The 19,228-nt window shown below is 42.7% G+C and overlaps 1 protein-coding gene across 3 annotated transcripts in view; it reads right to left on the bottom strand.

The window, feature by feature from the left end:
* hdac4 (histone deacetylase 4) overlaps positions 1-19,228 on the bottom strand; it is a 218,393-nt gene that overhangs the window by 95,370 nt on the left and 103,795 nt on the right. Inside the window, exon 1 of one of the 3 annotated variants that reach the window (XM_072685604.1) lies at positions 7,099-7,341. The exons of 1 other annotated variant lie outside the window; for it this stretch is intronic. Coding sequence is in view for 1 of the 2 variants with exons in the window: in XM_072685602.1 (XP_072541703.1) it covers positions 7,115-7,118 (4 nt within the window). In the remaining variant the exon portion in view is untranslated. Of the gene's footprint in view, positions 1-7,098; positions 7,342-19,228 lie in introns of those variants that run through there. One more of the 3 variants, XM_072685602.1, reaches the window with a different exon arrangement.

Raw genomic sequence — 19,228 nt, 5'->3', positions numbered from 1 at the left:
GATATGAGGATTGAGTATCGGTCCTAATATCAACAAAATTAGCTGGATCGGGTAATGGATAACTAGGCCAATCTATGGAACCGACCCTTTTACTTTAATTTGTTGCTGTGAGAATGCACTAAATGTGCAAATAAATAAATGACAAATGGCAATTTATTACATTTATATCTGTGTTAATTTGTCATATAAAGTAATGTTTAAGTCAATCCTGATGTCTTAAGTCTCTCCCACATGGTGAGATATACGATTTATTAATTCAGCAATTGTATCAGACTGGTATCAGGTATCGACCGATATGTAAAGTTTACGTATCAGTATCGGAACTAAAAAAGCCAAATCGGTGCATCCCTCATTTTAAATGTACCGAGTGATGTAAAACCACTACTTTTTGTATGACTGGTGTTTGTATTTATTCTAATATGTGTTTTACTAAGCAAACTAACACTTACTGTCCAGATAAGCAGCTTTAAAAATTATTTTCAATTAGAACAAACTAAACTTGAATCCGTAATTAGAATTAAACCAAATTCTATTCAATTTGATTCTAATTACTGAGTAACTGCTAGATTACTCCAGACTATATAAAAACAGGCCTAGAGCTGTGCCTCACTATCTTTAAATCTATGCTCACACCTTCAACCGCAATCATAATTGCCCTTAAACTGCATCACACTTTCATTCACAGCTAGCTGAACCACTGGAACACCCATTAAACCAATCAAAACACTGAGACAGATAGACAGAGAAATAGAGAGAAAGAGAGATAGTGCGCGAGAGAGAGAGCGAGAGAAGAAGCCTGTCTCACACACACAAACCCGCACGTACAGTGGCCTATATTCAGATTTCTGTGGGCCAAACAAAAGCTCACAAAAGCTCAAAAGAGATAATTAAGCATGGCATGTTTACAGTAAACAAACGCTAATGTAAAGCCAACCCCACAAACACTGCCATCAGGCAATTACCCACTCTAATGGGCAGATACGAGAAGAGCGTTACGTAAAGGAAGGTCAGCGCAGCCAACAAGTGTGACCGAGAACAGAGTGGACGGAGAAACACACCACTGGTTTCCTGTATCACTCTCTCAGGTCACTGAGACTTAGGCCAGCAGCACAGCGTTTGAGCTGTAAAGGGCTGAACGGTCCTGGCAGTAAACACACACTCCACTAGACCTCATCTTGACCAAATGCACCTTTTGAAAGATGAATGACCACTACAGTAATGTAGGCATCAAGAGGCTTCGGACAGACAGATGTAAATATCTGCGACTGGAGGGTTGTATGTATTAGTGACTACCAATCAGCACAGAGCACGAGCAGATCAATTACATGAAGTTTGGTTTGTTTTCATAGTGCCCTAATGTGTCCAAAACCACACTGACCAGTCCAGTCTACCTTAATGAAGACATGGATGCAGTTTGAGGGGGTTAAGAGAGGTTCGTGAGCAGGTATTTACAGAAAAGATCTGGGTGGCTATCGACTTCTAGTGGTTTTTAGCCACATTTTATCTCATAGCTCCAGTTTAAAACGGAAGAAGCAAAATCTGGACACTGATGATGTTTTGGCTGATGAGGCTAAAGAAGGGTTAAGCATCAAATTGTGTACATTTGATTAATTTCACCAAACTTTTAATTCAATTTAACAATTACAAATAAACAATATACAAATCTGCATTAAGCAAAAGTAAAACAGATCAGTAAGAGAAATTAGAATATGAATTATTATAGTATCGCAAAATGGCAACAAAGGACTGAATGGAAAAATGTCATTGATTTTCTTGAGCAACTGAGGTCAATTGAGTAGTTGCGGCAGCCCAAATCAAAAACAAGTAAATCAAATTAGACCGTCTGTGCAGATGTAGGTCAGCAGACTGTAGATGATGCTTTGGAGGGAGTCTAGACTGCACTCTCCAGGTCCTCCAGGGCTTATACAGGCATCTTACACTTAGCACCCTTATATTCCCCACCTGTTCACAAAAACACTGGGAACTGAGCACCATCTTATTTGTAATACTTTGGAAAAGAGTGCACTCCAGCACAAAAGTACATTTACAAATTACAGGGCAATAAATAACCTACTAACTAAATAAATAAATAACTAAATAACCAAATAAATAAATTATAAATAATAATAAATAAAAATAAAAATAAGGCAACAAAAAGCCATATCTAAAATAAATCTAAATATATATCAAATAAAATATAATAAACCTAAAATACAGGAGAAGGGACAAAACATTTCTGAGCATTTCTATTGGCCCATTCATCATGAAATTTTGACCCTATGAAAAGCCCACATTAACTACATTATGCAAAAAAAATGAGATGCAAGGTTTTTGCGTGACATTCCATAGATCTGCACTCCAGACCCATGAACTGATACTGTTAAAACTATATCAGGGTATTACATGGTTCAGATCTTCTGCTGATATTGAATTGCACACAGAGATGGTACTTATCGATCGGCTTTGACCACTATGAGGTGGTTGTAGTGTATGAGCCACGCTGACTGGAGGAGCTATTTATAGCGCAGGTTTCCTGGGCCGCAGAGCAGTGCAGAGCAGAGCAGAGCAGCTCAGCGGTGGATCCTGTATCACTGCAGCCCAGAGCAAGAGCTCGGATTAGCTCACTATAGCTTTATGACACTGATATTACAGAGAGCCAGAGGCCAGGTGAGGCCAGAGCCTGAGAGCTAACCTGTGAAAAGGCCTGTGACTGGCCTGAGATGAAGGAATAGTGCAGGATGATGTACTGTCAGTATCAGTATGCTGCTATTTTGTGGCGTTTCACTGTTATTATTATTTTCTGAGTCACTGTGGCTGAGCCATATTAGGGCCCATATTAAGGAAATCTGGAAAATGAAGGAAATTTTCCTGTGTAAGACTACTGCTTTTATTACTATTGATGTGCGGTGCAGCCATCTTGGATTTTGAACTCTGGGTTGGTGAGGCTCTTCCGACTTTCCCAGTAGGAAAACCGACTTGCTTTAAAGCCCCCCAAAAAATAAACTCATTTACATACGACTTACAGCCTATTCAGCATACAGCAGTGTAGCCCAATCCATTCATGCTAAAAAAAAACGTCCAAGGAAGGTTCCAGCACAAAATGCTTTCTGAACAAGGCCCGAAACAAGACCCTGAGCCAATCAGAGCAGAGATCATTTACATAGACCAGTATAGATTACATACACACACCTCAGATGATCAAATAACTGGACTGTTTTTACTTGTAATTTCTCGTTTTTGAGGCTATTTTAGTTTGTTACAGGGACAACCAATCCGCTTCAATCTCCACAGAGAGCAGCCAATGAGGTCTCATTACAATTATATTTGATTGCATTTATAAGATCCTTCTCTCTCTCTCTCTCTCTCTCTCTCTCTCACACACACACACAAATCAATGCATACAGACAAAACCCAATTTACATCCCCTACTAACCACAGCTCTGTGAAGCTTCCCACACTACACATCACCCAGTCATCAACATACCGAAAACTATAGCCGTCACACACAGACACGGAAAAGTCCTGCCCCCTCCCTCCCAAATTCAGTTGAGTGTGTGTGTGTGTGTGTGTGTGCGTGTGTGTCACTGGAGCACTGGAGGAGAGAGCAGATGGTACAGATGAATACTTCACTCATTAGAAATGATGGGAACTTAATATTTTCCATAGCAGGAAGGAGAGAGAGAGAGAGCTTGTGCATGTTTGTGTGTGTGTGTTTGTGTGTGTGTGTGTGAGGGAGAGTAAAAGCAGGCTGAGGATTGGTTTTCGGTGGGTGCCGGCCAATGGCCATACCTGCTGCTGCTGCTGGACCAGGCTGAGGAACAGGCTGAGGAGAGACTGAACAATGTGCAATGAGATGTGAGTGGCAGTGAGGTACAACACTGCAGGTTCTTGGACTAAGTGTGAGTGTGAGTGTGAGTGTGAGTGTGTGTGTGTGTGTGTGTGTGTGTGTGTGAAGGCTAAGCCCATTCTTTTCTTTCAGGACCCCTAACATGTATTTTATTTCTTAAAGGAATAAAACCAGTATGAGAACGTGTTGCTTTCAGTAACTGGTTCGACCCCCTCTGATTGAACTGCAATGACATTTCTAATATCTTGTGATCAACCCTGCATAACAGGTTGGAGGAATTTTGGCCCACTGCTGCTTCAAATCAGTGATGTTAGTGATGTTGGTTCCTTGCATGAACTGCTCGTTTTAATATGACTTTGTTTTGTTCTTTCTAAAATGTCAAATATCTTCTGCCTCAACCATTTTCTGGTGCAATTCAGAATTCACTAGTCCACCAACCATCGTTCTGGGCCAAGGTAGCAAAGAAATCCCAAAGCACGATGCTGCCACCCTTATGCTTAACAGTTCTTCTGAGGTTCTTATGTTGCAATGCAGTGTTTAGTTTAGTCAACCAAACATTATGATTTTCATTTAAAACTAAAAGTTTTATTATTTTGGATACATCCGTCATCCAATGAGCTTCATCCTCGTGTTTTTCAGCAAACTTCACACATGTAATGGTGAGCAATGGCTTCTTCTTTGCTGTCCTCTCATTAACACCTTATCTACCCAGTGTTTGCCTGATTGTCGACTCCTGAACATTGACATTACTCAATGCCCGTCGAGGCCTGTAGGTCCTTATGCGTCAACCTGCAGATCTAAGTGACTTCCCTTAATAATATCCACCATGCTCTTGAAGTGATATGTGCTGGATGACCACTCCTCGGCAGAGTAGATGACTTTCCTCCATTTGTACACCATCTGAAATGATTCTGTAACCTTTTCCAGTCTGTGGAGCATCAATAGCTCCTTTTCTGGGGTTCTCAGGAATCTCCTTTGATCAAGGAATGGCATACCTCCAAAAGTGTGTGCGCTGAAGACCAGACTTTGAAAGTGAAGACCCAAGTTTATGTTCTTAAAACATGGGAAGTCCTGCTAAACACACCTGATGTCATGTTTTGATTACTGGTTCACATACTTCTTCTGCCAAAAGTATTTCATGTTCAATAAATAACAGTAAGACTAGAATTAGGGTTTGCGTCATCTAGTTGCTGGTTTAAGGACTTGATGGACTTTAAGGAAGATGATCTTAGGATCATTTAAGGGCCATAGAAAAGGGTCCACAAACTTTAGGCACTATATTTCCACCCATTTTACACAGTCCTATCTAAGGGGGCTAAAGGCAGTTTAACAGCAAGGCTGGCTGATTCCCATTGAACCCTCAGACAAGACAAGGCTGCAAACATTATCAGCTGGTCCATCAACAAACGCCAGAACAGCTGCAGCGTATAGAGCTCACTGAACAAACACAAAAATACAGGAAGCCATTATCACATATGGACAAACTCCAAGGCTGCTCATCATCTCCAGAAAGTCCTGCCGCTGTACTAACACTGCCTGGAAACTGATAGCACTGTCTCTCCATCAGGCTCCGCAGCTAATCATCAGAAAAGCTGTCTCTCTTATTACACTTCACTCTTCCTGTACTGATGTTCTCCTTTCATTTCTCCTCTGCCTCAACACTTTCCCAACACTTTCCCAACACTTTCCCAACACTTTCCCAACACTAACAGCAACAAAACCTCGCATTCAAATCTGTACTTCACTGGAGAAGCAAAGCATCTTCTCAAGGGTCAGTGGAAGACAATGTAAGAGGATCTTTTGATCCATTCATAATGACATTTTCACACAATAAAAAAGCTGAACAGTTTCAAAGCTGAACAATTCCAGTTCATTTACAAAGTCATGGTGGATGCAACTAGCCTACCATCCTCATTCAACACACACAGTCACCGCCCCTCAAAAACCCCATGTCTCCAGAACAACAACTTCACAAGAAGAGGAAAAAAAAAAAAGACTTTAAATGGAAGTCGATGCAAAAAGATGTGAATCCAAATCATGTTGGAGCAACAACCAGATTCACATTATTTTATAAATGGAGATACAAGGTTTTTGTATGACAACGATGAGCTCAGAGAGGAGCTGAAGACCAAGCAGTGCTCTGGATCACTGTATATTGATATGCAATAGTTGTTCATTATGCCAGAGTTGATTTGTCTTTTGATGTTAAGAAACATGAAAATCTGAATCTCTGTACACAACAGAGCTGAGCAAAAGGGTAAAATGATTATATCACCATATTAAAAAAATACTTTCACGATACTCAATATTTATCATGACTCGTGTAAATCACAGACTAAATACATTAGTAGCGACAGACTCTTATAAACTACTGTTCAGATTCTCTCCTGTACTGAATACAGTGATGTCTATTCAACATCTGCTGCTCCTTCATCTAATTAAACAAAAGTTTATTATTATTACTACAAAAGTGTTCTTCAAGCTCTGACGATATCCTCGATATGTTTAGAAAAGCACAATGTGCATCACAATAACAAAAGATATCACAATACGATAAAAATATCATCATATTGCCCCCAGCTCTATTACAAAAACATCACAGGCACCAAATTTGGAGTAAAAGAAAAGTTGACTTTTCAGGCAATAAGACCGGTGGGATCTGAAGCCAGGGTACAATACTGCTGTCTAGCACAACAGTAAACAAACCCCTGTCTGCCACCAATGATCAGACTACTATGTTTGAGAATCGATACAGTAATATTGCGATACCTCGATATACTGATATTTTCACACACCCCTAATAAGAGTGAGTTCAATCAGCTCAATGATCTGATTAACGGGAAACTTTCACACCTATACCGTCCCAACCCTGGATGAACCGTGATCAAGCAGCTCATCTCGACTTCTCCACACTATGCAGCACACTGCCCACCAGCTTCTCTCTCGCTCACTTCATCTCTCTCTTTCTCTCTCTCTCACATACACACACACACACACACACACACAATACAATAAGAGTGATAAAGCACATAAAGCAGCTCTCATCACCGTCACCCGCAGTGTATTTACAGCCTGTTCAAGGATGCAGCATGTGCGCACACACACTCACACCAGTTAGCATACATCAGCAAAATTCAATAAAGGCAGTATCTACACACTCTGTCCACCCACTCACTCATCCACACACACACACACACACACACACACACACACACACACACACACACACACACACAGAGCACAGTACTTACAACGCAGAGCTCTTACCCATCAGATCTTCGTTCCAGAGCGAGGAAGCAGACGTTCGAGAACAAGCACAACAGTGTATCACTCCCAGGACACACACACACACACACCCTCACGCGAGCACACACACACCCACACCCAAGCAGTTGTCAGTAACCAAAACACAGGCAAGTCTCCCTCTCGCTCCTCTCCTCGGTCTCTCTCAATGACTGCGCTCCGCTCTGCCTCAGGCTGTCTCTCTAGCTACCTCCATCCCCTCCCCTTTCTCTCTCTCTCGCTCTCTTACTCGCTCGCTCTCCGCTGGTGACATCAGAGAGCCGTCGCAGGCATGCCGAGTGTTTATGCGCACCGCTGCTCCGTTTCCTGGAACACACGCCAGATTCACAGAAGGTCCAGCCATCTCTCTCTCCCTCCCTCATTATCACTACACTCTAACGGCCGTGTACACACACACACACACACACACACACACACACACACACACACACACACACACACACACACACACACACACACACACACACACACACACACACACACACACACAAACTGCTACGGGGGCTTTTGAGCTGCACTCAAAATAGAAAGCGATTTTCGAAAGATTTAAAAGATTACCAAGCCAGTGAAGCAACAAGACTCCTGCAATTAAACGGCCTCGTTCTTTGCCTTCTTTCACACACATCGCTTTTACACACCTCCCTCCAACAGCCCCCCAGCACTCACAACTCAACAACTTATCTCTGCACTCATTAAAGCTCGGGCTTTTCAGTTAGAGCTTACTGGCACCACTTCCTTCAACGGAATCGGCGCTCTCAGGTAGTTTAACACCCACTGCACAAAATGAAACCAAAAACAGGCAACACTCAGCTGCTCTTTTTTTTTCGCTTTCATGTGCACACCCTGTAACTTCAGACTAATAACATCCGCTGCTTGTTATTATTATTATTTCATTAAGAACTAGTCATAAATGGAGAGCAGGAAGCGCAAAAGAACATACCTGGTCGTGCTCTATTTGGGTTTAATGTACAGTTAAATGAATAAATAAAGAAATGCATAAATATCAGTTGCATATTCCCATGGTCACGCTGCTACACACCTCCCCTCGTCACTTTACGGACAATTCTCGTCAATATTTTCTGCTGATGTTGCTCAGTCTGCCGCTTTACACTGTAACTAGAGCTGTGTATTGGCAAGAGCCTGCCAATATGATGCACATCACAATCCAGGGGTTACAATTCAATATACTGCGATATACTGAAACACAGTAAGCAAGGCGATATTGTAATTTTTTTGTATTAGTAATAAAAAAAATAAATAAAAAACACACACCATCATATATGCATGAAAATCTGAGTACAAAAACACACTTGTCATGCACACTATTCATTCAAATCAATGCTGTGTTTTTGAGAATTGAGACAGTACGGCAAAGCATATCATGATACTTCGATGATTCGTGAAATTGACATTTTCTTACAGTGATTCTGGTCACAGTACATTTCTGTCCACTTCATATATAGTTATTGTGTATATTCAGAGCTGTCCTGATGTAGAGTAATTACCCGCGCCTCACCACAAACACTTCAATGCTGGAATATCCTGACCTGCTGTGCAAAGAAACCTTGACCTGACTTGGGATGACCCTCTCCCTCCCCCCACCACTCCACTCGGTTAGTGCTCTCCTCCAAGCGTGTTCAGCCGTCCAATGACGTTGCATTATCGGCTGTGTGAAAACAAGCGATTGAATGGCTTCACGTGATGTGGAGAAAGTATGTGCCAGCCTTTACCCTCCAAGCACTGGTGGTAGTGTTTGACAGAGTGCTGGGCGATATGGTAAAAATCCTGTATCACGATATTTAAAGACATTTTCACGATACACACCTTTATCAGGATACATGTGATCACAGACTAAACAAATTAAGTAGCAAGGGATTCTTAAGAAATACTATTTTCCCGTGCTAAATACAATATTATGATATTATTCAGAATCTGCTGCACTTCATCTAATTACACCTTCAGTCTAATTACACTGTCGGTAAGGAAACTTGCAGCTAATCAGTGTTCTTTAAGCATATCCACCATATACGATAACACAAAATATCACAATACAATTAAATATCGTCATATTGCCCAGCTCTAGTTTGACGGGAGAGTCTTGGTGGGCAGGTGGGATTTGGGAATGACTGAATTGGTGAGAAAATCCAGGTTAAAAAAGTTGCAAAGCCGCATCAATAAATCAGCTTTCTCTTTCGCTTGTATGCAGCAAAACCTGCCTAACTGCGGCCAATCAAGCACACTGCATTGTTGCAGTCATGCAAAAACTTTGTATCTCCAAAAATTTAAGGTTTACAGGAGGAGGAAAAAAAAAATCTTCTAAACTTTCAATGGAAGTCAATGTAAAAATATTATTTTTTGGAGCATTTCTATTGGCCATTTCAGGATGAAATTTTAAGACGATGCAAAGAACACCTGTCAGATTTACATTATGTCAAAAGGTGAAAACCAGCAATACAAGGTTTTTGTGCAACAGCAGGAATACACACAGATCAGCCATAACATTAAAACCACCTGCCTAATATCTTCACTGTGCCTCCAAAACAGCGGACACGCTAGTGCATGGACTTCTGGTAGGAGGCTCTTTTCTAGTTGCCCAGGGTTTCACCCTGATTAAAGTGACTCAAAAGGGCTTGTCTATTTTTCCTGCTTCCAACACATTTCAACTTCAAGAACTGACTGTTCACTCACTGTCTAATGTGCATCACTTACGCCTTGACAAGTGCCATTGTAACCAGACAATATTCACTTCACTGGTCAGGTGATTGGTTTTAATGTTATGGCTGATGGGAAGCATTAAATAAAATACAATAACTACAGACAGTTATTCAATTCATTCATCGCGGCTTGAAAAACAGACATTGGGCGTATAGTAAAGTTACGACAGACATGAGATGCACTCAGAAAAGCTCTCTTTAGAAAGAACATCAAGAAAAAGAACATCCTCAGAGAACTGGTCAAATTACGAGCTGCATAATTCCAAGAAACAGGTAACGTCTCTCACAACAGGCTCCCGATGTAAGTTTAAAAAGCTGCAATATGAGCTTTCTCACGAGCACTCCCATCCCCACATACACACTCATGCACACATGCAGGCGGACACACTGCTGCGTCCGCTCTGAATGATAAATAGGACAATAATGAGGGTACATGCTTCATAAGTATTTTCAGTCCTGGCCCACCTCATTCAGCAGCTAATAAATCTGGACGATTTTAAACGTCCTTCTTCGGAAAGAAAAACAGTGATTAAAACTGTTCCTTTGAACAATGAGCATGAAACGAGTCGGGTTTGGAGGGACGTTTTAACAGAATCAGAAATGAGATGATTAGGCCTGAGATGGATGAAGCCATCAGGGGCCATCGAGAACGAGAGAACGACTACTTTCTGAATCTCTGAAGGCCTTCTATACATCATATGAGGAACACGGCTGCGGTCGTAACTACAGCTCATAGCTCCAAAGGCTCACATCCACATCTACAAAAGAGAAGAGCTAAACATTCAGAACTTAAAGCAGCATTATGCGAGCTACTGGGCTCCCCCTACAGTTGGGGAGTGTAATTTACTTTTACTAAACAGCTGTAAAAAAAATAAATAAATAAAATAATTAAAAAGAATAAATCTTGGACTCAATGTGCATGTACACGTGCAGTTGTTGACACACTGAGATCTGACCGGCATCTGAAATCAAAGGAGCATGTGGACTGAGGATCTTACAGGATCTCCTGCGGCTCCACCACCGATTCTGCTCCGGCCCTGAGTCGCTATTCTCTGAAATATAATTCAGTGAACCATTAAAGCAATTTTGATTAAGTTATTTATTGGTTTAGCTGCTACATAATGATGCTTTAAATGGATATAAATTATTATTATTATTTTATTTGGACATTTTATTTTTTATTGGTCAATTTGTGATGCAAACCGGATGTTGTCAAATTAATTGAAAAACTTTTTTGATCTGACCGAAACAATAACTACCTATATTTAATTAGACTTTTATAAGATGTTTAATTTTTAATATATTAATAATCCTAAACCCAAGCCCAAATCCTACAACCAAAAAGAAACTTTTTTGGCAATTTCATGACAAATCTATTAAAAGCACATTTCATTTTGTCCTTTTCCAGACCATAGTGCTGGGCCTGTACACATCTTTATTAGAACTAAATAAATACATATTAAACAAACAAACAAACAAATAAATAAATAAAGGCTACGGAAGGTTCTTTGAGTGATGCCACAGAACCACCACTATTACGACTATTTTGTGAATGTAAAGCTTTGTTTTACCCTACAGTCCCTACACACTTAACATACATACACACTATATGTCCAAATGTTTGTGAACACAGTTTCTAATAAATGCATTCAGCTACTTTAAGTCGCATCCATTACTGACACAGATGTGCAAATCCACACACACACACACAGCTTGTCTAATCCCTTTAGAGAAGTTCTGCCAATAGCATAGACTCTCCGGAGCAATCAAACATGACCCTGCTGTCATCCTGCCTCCTAATGCCACGTGTGGGCTAGAGGGGTATAAAGCCCCCCAGCATTGAGCCGTGGAGCTGTGCTTTTGGAATGATGGTTGGTGCTCCATCCAGTACTTTTGGGATGAGGTGGGGTGGTAATCATCCAATATCCTGACCTCACTAGTGCTGTTGTCGCTGAATGCAGTGAGATCCTCAAAGCAGTGCTCCAGAATCTAGCAGAAAGCCTTCCCTGGACAGTAGAGACAGGCACCAGAGCAACAAGTGACCATTTCCTTTGACCAGCAATTTTCTTTCATGAGGTGATGCGCAGGTGTGATGGTGACCAGCAAAAAAAACAAAGTGAGATATGTGGCCACACTTTCAACACCGCACCTCAGAAGGTAAAGAGGAGAAGGCTGCCCCAGTAGGTAAACATCTCACTACTCTCTCTGGATGCACGGGGATGGACGTGGAGCTGCAGGGCTAAAAGAGAGGAAAAGGGAGAGAGAAGGAGGTAGAGGGACACGGAGCTATGGCCAGCACTTAACCAAGCGGCCGATCAATGGCACATTTACTCCAGCACAATGTTAATCAATAGCCAGCGTGTTTGGCTACGAGCGAGCAGGGAGAGAGCAATACTGCGCTGAAATAAATATCCCACAGATCACTTTCACACAGACGCCCAGCAAACAATAACACAAAGTCAACACCCAAACGCAGCACCAAACCCTGCTCTCCACAGCAAAGGACACATGCCACACACTGACCCTGACACTGTGTAACAGCAGGGCTTAAGCAGAAAGGGAAGGCATTTAAAGGGGTCCAAGGTTTGCTTCTTTAGGTTAGCACCAGAAGGCTAACAGGAGCTAAGAAGTTATTAATGTTTATACCACATGGCAAACCATATGCCTCAAGGCTGAATTACAGTTATGCGTCTGAGAGTCTGAAGGCCTTAGACCAAAAACCTTTTTCCATCAATCAGCAACAATGAGCTTCTCTAAGCAGCGCCTAGCACTCCAAACATTAATAACGACATCGCTTTGTCGCGGTGCTGGTCGTCACTGGCGTCTGATGGCTGGTGCGCTGGAGCCGGATATGCGGCACGTTGGTTAATCCACCCTCACTGGTAACGGGTGCATAGCGTGCAATGTGTTTGTGGGGGTGAAAGATTATGTAAGGGTTGGGTAAAGGGAAGTCCAAACTGGGGAGAAAATGGGATATGAATTATAAAAAATAAAAAAAATAGTAATATATATATATATATATATATATAAAAGAAGAAATAATCAGGTCATGCTGCCTTTTTCATCAGCAACTGGAGCCAGAGAGAGTGCAATTGGCCTTGCTCTCTCCGGGTGGGTCCTTCCAGTTTGATGCTGGCTGGCAGAGGCGTCTGCTAGCCGATGCATCAGAGTGCATTGGTTGCCTGGTGGCGTTCGAAAGAGGCGGTGGCTGGTTGTGCATGTATTGGAGGAGGCATTTGTTATTTGGGTAAAAACTAATAAATAAAAAAAATGTGGGAAAAAAATGTAATTAAATTTAAGTTAAATTTAGGTTTCAAGATGAGTCAGAACCCAAGCTAAACATCATGCCCCCCACCCTCCCCCCGTCCCGTCTGAATCGAGGCAAAAGATTTAATTAATCTTAATTTGAGGTCATATCGTCCATCACTACTACACACTTCTATTGTCTACATTTTACTTTTTGGGCTGGAGAGTTCCTTTCATCTGCGTCCTCCAAATCACCAATGTCTAAACCACTGGTGTCCGAACCACTAATGCCGCTTACCAAGTGCTCAGGGCAGCTTCAGCTCGCTGAATAAAACATCAGACAGATGGACATTTTACATTCCGTCTGCACTGGAGTGAACTGATCTCTATTACGAGTCCTGGCCAGACACCCTGCTGCCACCTGAGAGTTTAACACAAACAAAAAAAAGCCCTTATCTACTTCTGACGTCATACACATACACACACACACACACACACACTCACACATACACCGATCACACTGATAACATTCAGAGGTGTGCACACACCCAGGAATCATACCCACTACAGACATACACACAGAGTACATACACACAGTACATGCACAGCCTTAATTGTCAGGCCCCAAAAGAAACCTGCTGGAAAGAAAAGGCACCAGCAGCACCACCAGCAGCACCACCAGCAGCACCACCAGCAGCACCAGCAGCAGCACCAGCAGCAGCACCAGCAGCAGCACCAGCAGCAGCAGCAGAGAGCTGAAGAGAGCTGAAGAGAGCTGAAGAGAGCTGAAGAGAGCTGAAGTAAATATGTACATAAATAAACCAGCATCTGTGGTGGAAACCAGCGGTGTGTTTTATTCCACCGTCGCTGAGCCAAACACAGAGCACATGTAAATTAAGTGCTGTGCACGGAATTCCCGTTCCATGAAACTCCCGTTCAGTGACAGCTCGGAAAGCTCCGTGGATCCTCGCTCCTATTCCTGCAGAGTTATTTTTAGCACAAACACACCGGGAACAATCAGACGTACTTGTACAAACAGAATCTATGCAAAGCTATGCAAGTTCCAGCAGGAAAGGAACCTCCCAGCAGTGTCGTGCAGTGTGTGTATGCTGCGTGTGTGTATGCTGCGTGTGTGTATGCTGCGTGTGTGTATGCTGCGTGTGTAGGCTTGAGGCCTGGCTAAAGAAAACACTGGAGCTGTGCTCAAAGCAACAGGTCAGCCAAACGTCTCATTTGTACAACGTTCCTCTCACCACAAAGTAGCCTCAGAGCCTAGACACATTTAGTGCCAGAGGAAGGCTTCTTTAGTTTCGCACTGGAGCAACAGGGCTAAAGTCACCAACAAGCAATGGAAGCACACAGTTAGCACACAATTAACGCTGTGCTAACTGCAGAGCTGAATCACAGGCTGCTTGTGTGGTTTCTGACACTGTAAAATGCACCCATCAGCCAGAACATTAGTACCACCTGCCTAATATTGTGCTGCCATAACAGAACCCGACCATTCAAGGCACGGCCTCCACAAGACCTCTGGAGGCCTCCTGCAGTATCTGGCCCCAAGACATTAGCAGCAAGTCCTGTTAGTTGTGAGCTGGGGCCTCCATGGATCGCATAGATGAGCCTCAGGTGCTTGGACCACTTTTGGTAGGTACTGACCACTGCACACCAGAAACAATTAATAAATAGCAATGCCTGCCTGATGTTTTGGAGAAGCTCTGACCCAAGCTCTGACCCACTGCTTTTAATACCTTCAAGAACTGACTGTTCACTTGCTGCCTAATATATCCACCCCGTAACAGATACCGCTGTAGACGAAGATGATCAACGCTTTCACTTCACCTGTAAACTAAACAAAATCTATACAAACTAGGGATCAGTATCTACAGGTAATTCAGCATCAGAGTGTTTCTTAGATTTGAACTTCTATTTGGGGAAACGTTTGCTGAACACCAGAACTGAATGCAGGGACTGCTGTGCAGAAACGTCTTAATTTGATTGACTTTTACCACATTTGTATCTGCATTTCTCTTAATTACCAACATTTCAACAGCAGGTGCTTAATCTGCATTGGCCAATTTCACTCTAAACAAGCAACAGGCAACCGGCCAATTCATTATTTTGGTTTGGGCAGATCTGTGTTGCAATTGCATCCTACTTTCAATGTAGCTCAAGCTCATGTTATTTAAAGCAAATGATTTGTTGAATTGAAAAAGTCACTTTAGCACATTTACAAAATGTGTACATCACATCAATTAAAATAAACAACAACCACTGTTTACAATTAGCCCAAAAAAAAACAAACATACAAAAAATGATCATCAGCCAATTTAGGATCAGCCATGAACAAAAACTAATAAATAAATAATAACTGGACGACATAGTGCCAAATTACTATTCCTATTGTGTATCAGCATCAGTACTGAACAACAGCACCAGTCTGAAATTCCTTTCCAAGCCCATACGCTCCAACAGAAATGTTCCATCAACACTACACTGACAAAAGTATTGGGACATCTGCTCATTCATTGCTCAATACTTGCTTTTGTTAAAGTAACTGTCTCTACTTGTCCAAGGCAAGATTTCCACTAGATTCTAAAGCATTGCTGTGACGATTAGTCAGTAGCGTTAGTGAGGTCAGGATGTTGGATGATCACTCCCCACCTCATTCCTAACTCCCCAACTCATCCCAGAGGTATTGGATGAAGCACTTTCCATCATTCTAGAGAATACAGTTCCACTGCTCCACAGCTCCTCTAGCCCACACCTGGAATTAGGGTCATGTTTATTTGCTCCTATCTGATTCTATTGGCAGCATTTCTCTATAGGGTCTGGACAAGCTGTATGTGTGTGTGTGTGTGTGTGTGTGTGTGTGTGTGTGTGTGTACACGTTTGCACATCAGTGTCAGCAAAGGGGTGTCCACAAATATTTGGACATATAGTGTAAGTATACATTAAGGGGTTAATTGATCATCACTATATTGAAATTTATTTTGGAGCCCTTTCTTAAAAGCTTCTTTCACCACCCCTGGTCAGTACAGTCCCACCTGCGGGAATCAAACGTTCAGCGTCCCACTATCAGTTCTGAACGTGGCGCAATGTTCACCTTTATATCTGTATCTACTCATTTCTCTTCCCACAGCGTACAGCAACAGCCCAACACACACGCTTAACACCATGCCACCTGCACTCTGCGTTCACTGATATAACTGTAAGCGGCTGTCCCGCACGTTTACACCCTCTGTTTGAGGAAGCTTGCTGAAATCACTCCTACGACGTCTCGTTACTGACCAAAAGAGCAGCTCCTTGTAATTTTAGCACATTATCCAGTACAACACTTCTGCAATAAACTCCAGAATACAGATCCTGATTTATGACATTGTAAATAAACACGCCTGCGCCCATGAGGCTGAAGTAGGCCTTGCTGCTTCCCAGCTTCTATCTGGCACTTTCTGTTCCACTTTAAAAATAGTGCAGACGTTGCTCAATAAAAAAAAGAAAAAAAAAGAGAAGAATTCATGATCTGATCTTGCCTGCAGGTATAGCCTCTTCATTTCCCACACCGTTCGGCAGATGACGCAGAGCTGATGATGAGTATCTGCCTTTTTCTAGAACTGCAGGTGTGCATGCACTACAAGAGCTCACTTAAAGATCATCAGGGTCATCTACAAGAGGTTCCCTGTTGAACCAGGCAAAGAACCATTTATGCATTCAAATGCTTTCATTTTTTTGAGTTGTCGTGGTTCTAAAGCACTGAAGAACCCTCAGCAAGCCTATTTTTCAAGGATGCATTAAATCAAAAAACAACAGTGCACAGTATTTACAGGACAGGGCCTCAGATTCCCCACAAGGCCAAGTCTTAGCACAACTTCTAGCAGTACTGCTTTGGGCTTAGAGAGGGTCCTGTGTCTTCATCATTCTCTCTCCAGCCCTCTCTCTCCATCACTGCCTCTCCCTGCTCAGTAAATAATGCAGCACTGCTGTAATGATAAAGTCTGAATGTACAAATCCACAGCCAACCAGACAGATGAGAGGAATAAATAAATAACAACCGCCCTGCTGTAAACAAGAGGCAGCATGAAGAGAGAGAGAGAGAGCGTGCGCGAGAGCGAGAGCGAGAGAGAGCGCAAGCGAGCGAGCTACATTCTCTGTACTATAAGTTTTTCCCCCCTCTCCTTTCCCTCAGGACACAGAGGCCGAACTCAAATATGTGAAATACTGTATCACTCATTATTGATTCATGTTCTTGATTGATGCAGCCTGTCTCTCAGCCTTTATGTACTGGAAGGCGCTGGGAGCTGAGAGTTTCACACAGTTATAGAGGAGTTTCCCTGTAGTAAAGTGAAGGCCGTAGAGCGGCGCACAGGCAGCGAGCCACGCTGCTGCGTGATTAATATCGCAACAGTAATAATATATCCCGAGCCTCAAACGCCAGCAGTAATGAGCTGGTTGTGGCCATTTGCCTTTACCCAATGAGTGAGCCACAATGAGACTCGGGTGACTGGTGAATATATGAGTGCAGAATGATGTTAGCATTAGGTTTGTGTCGTGGGCGAGATCATGGCCGGACCGGTACTAAGCCCAATCTCACTTCTATATCCTCATTTCACTTCCAAAGGACCCTCAGGCAGTTTTTGCATACACTGCAGCACTAATAACTAATAGTTAAAGCCAGTGTTAGCCTGAATTATACCCAGCTAGGGAAAGCCTGCACTATGCTGAACAGTTAGCCTGGGTAAATAGCCAGAGTTAGACCTGTTAGCCAGAGCTGGGTTAGTCTGTATGAGCTGGAGTCATTACCATGCTTAGCTTTTCCGCTAAGCTAAATTGGCTATCCTGCTAAAAATATACAGCTCTAACATTAGCACTACCTGCCCAATACTGAGTAGATCCCCTTGTGCTGCCACAGCAGATCTGACCATTTAAGCAATGGACTCCACAAGACCTCTGAGGGCCTCCTGTGGTGTCTGGCATCAAGATGTTCACAGCAGATCCTTTAAGTCCTGTAAGTTGTGAGGTGGGACCTCCATGGATTGCAGCAATGGGCCCGAGGTGCCCATGATCCCAGTCGCAGATTTATCTATGGTAAACTATATTTACCAAGTAGGAGCACTCTGTAGTTCCATCCTGTTCGTCAATGGTCAAGATGAGCACTGATGAAGGGCTAGAGGGTGACCAACACAAGCTATGCAGCAACAGATGAGAAGAGAAATCTAATAGAGAGTGGACAGTGAGTGGAGACCGTGTTTAAAAACTCCAGCAGCACTGCTGTGTCTGATCCACTCTGATCCACAGTGCAACACACACCAACACCCCACCACCATGTCAGTCAGTGTCCCTGCAGTGCTGAGAATGACCCACCTCCCAAAACAGACCTGCTCTGTGGTGGTCAGTCCTGTGGAGTCCTGAACATTGAAGAAAAGGGTGAAAAGAGGCTAACAGAGTCTGCGGAGAAACAGATGGATACAGTCTGTACTTATAGAACTACGACATGCTCCTATCTGTTCAGTGGAGCTGATCAAATGGACAATGAGTGTACGTAAATGTTATGGTTGATCAGTGTATTGAAACTAGATCAAATCATCACACACCTGCCTTAAACTGCATGGAGCTGCTCAGCAAACCCAAACGGACCTGATTATGTGGCGCTGAAGGACAAAAGTACAGCACATGAAACCAGCAGCAACAGCAGTGTCTGATTAACTGGTATTGTACAGCTCCAGTCATTTGAAAGACTGTGGTCTCGAACTGAACGTATGGAGCGAGTAAGGGAGCAGCAGGATGAATCATCAGCTGATTAAGCGCGAGTCCAGAGCTGCTCAGAACCTAACTGAGGGTCTTGGGCCGACTCCAGCCTGCACGCTCCCTCAAGAGCTGTAATTATCACATTTGTGGAAAAAACAAAGTTGGGAGCAGTGTTTCCTCTGCTCATTTAACAGGCATGTCTGCTAAATGCATATCCCAAAAGCAGAGCTGTCTCCTTCTCAATCACGGTCACTGTAAGACTCCAGCAGCAGAACAGACACACAAACGCATCCCAAAAGGCTTCCAAACCAAGCAACTCCTCACCTGATTAGCTAGCATTTTGTTTGTGCTCAAGTAATCTTACCATGATACGGTA

Source organism: Salminus brasiliensis, chromosome 8 (genome assembly GCF_030463535.1).
Source record: "Salminus brasiliensis chromosome 8, fSalBra1.hap2, whole genome shotgun sequence".
Classification (NCBI taxonomy): domain Eukaryota; kingdom Metazoa; phylum Chordata; class Actinopteri; order Characiformes; family Bryconidae; genus Salminus; species Salminus brasiliensis.
This window is presented reverse-complemented; position numbering and strand designations above follow the sequence as displayed.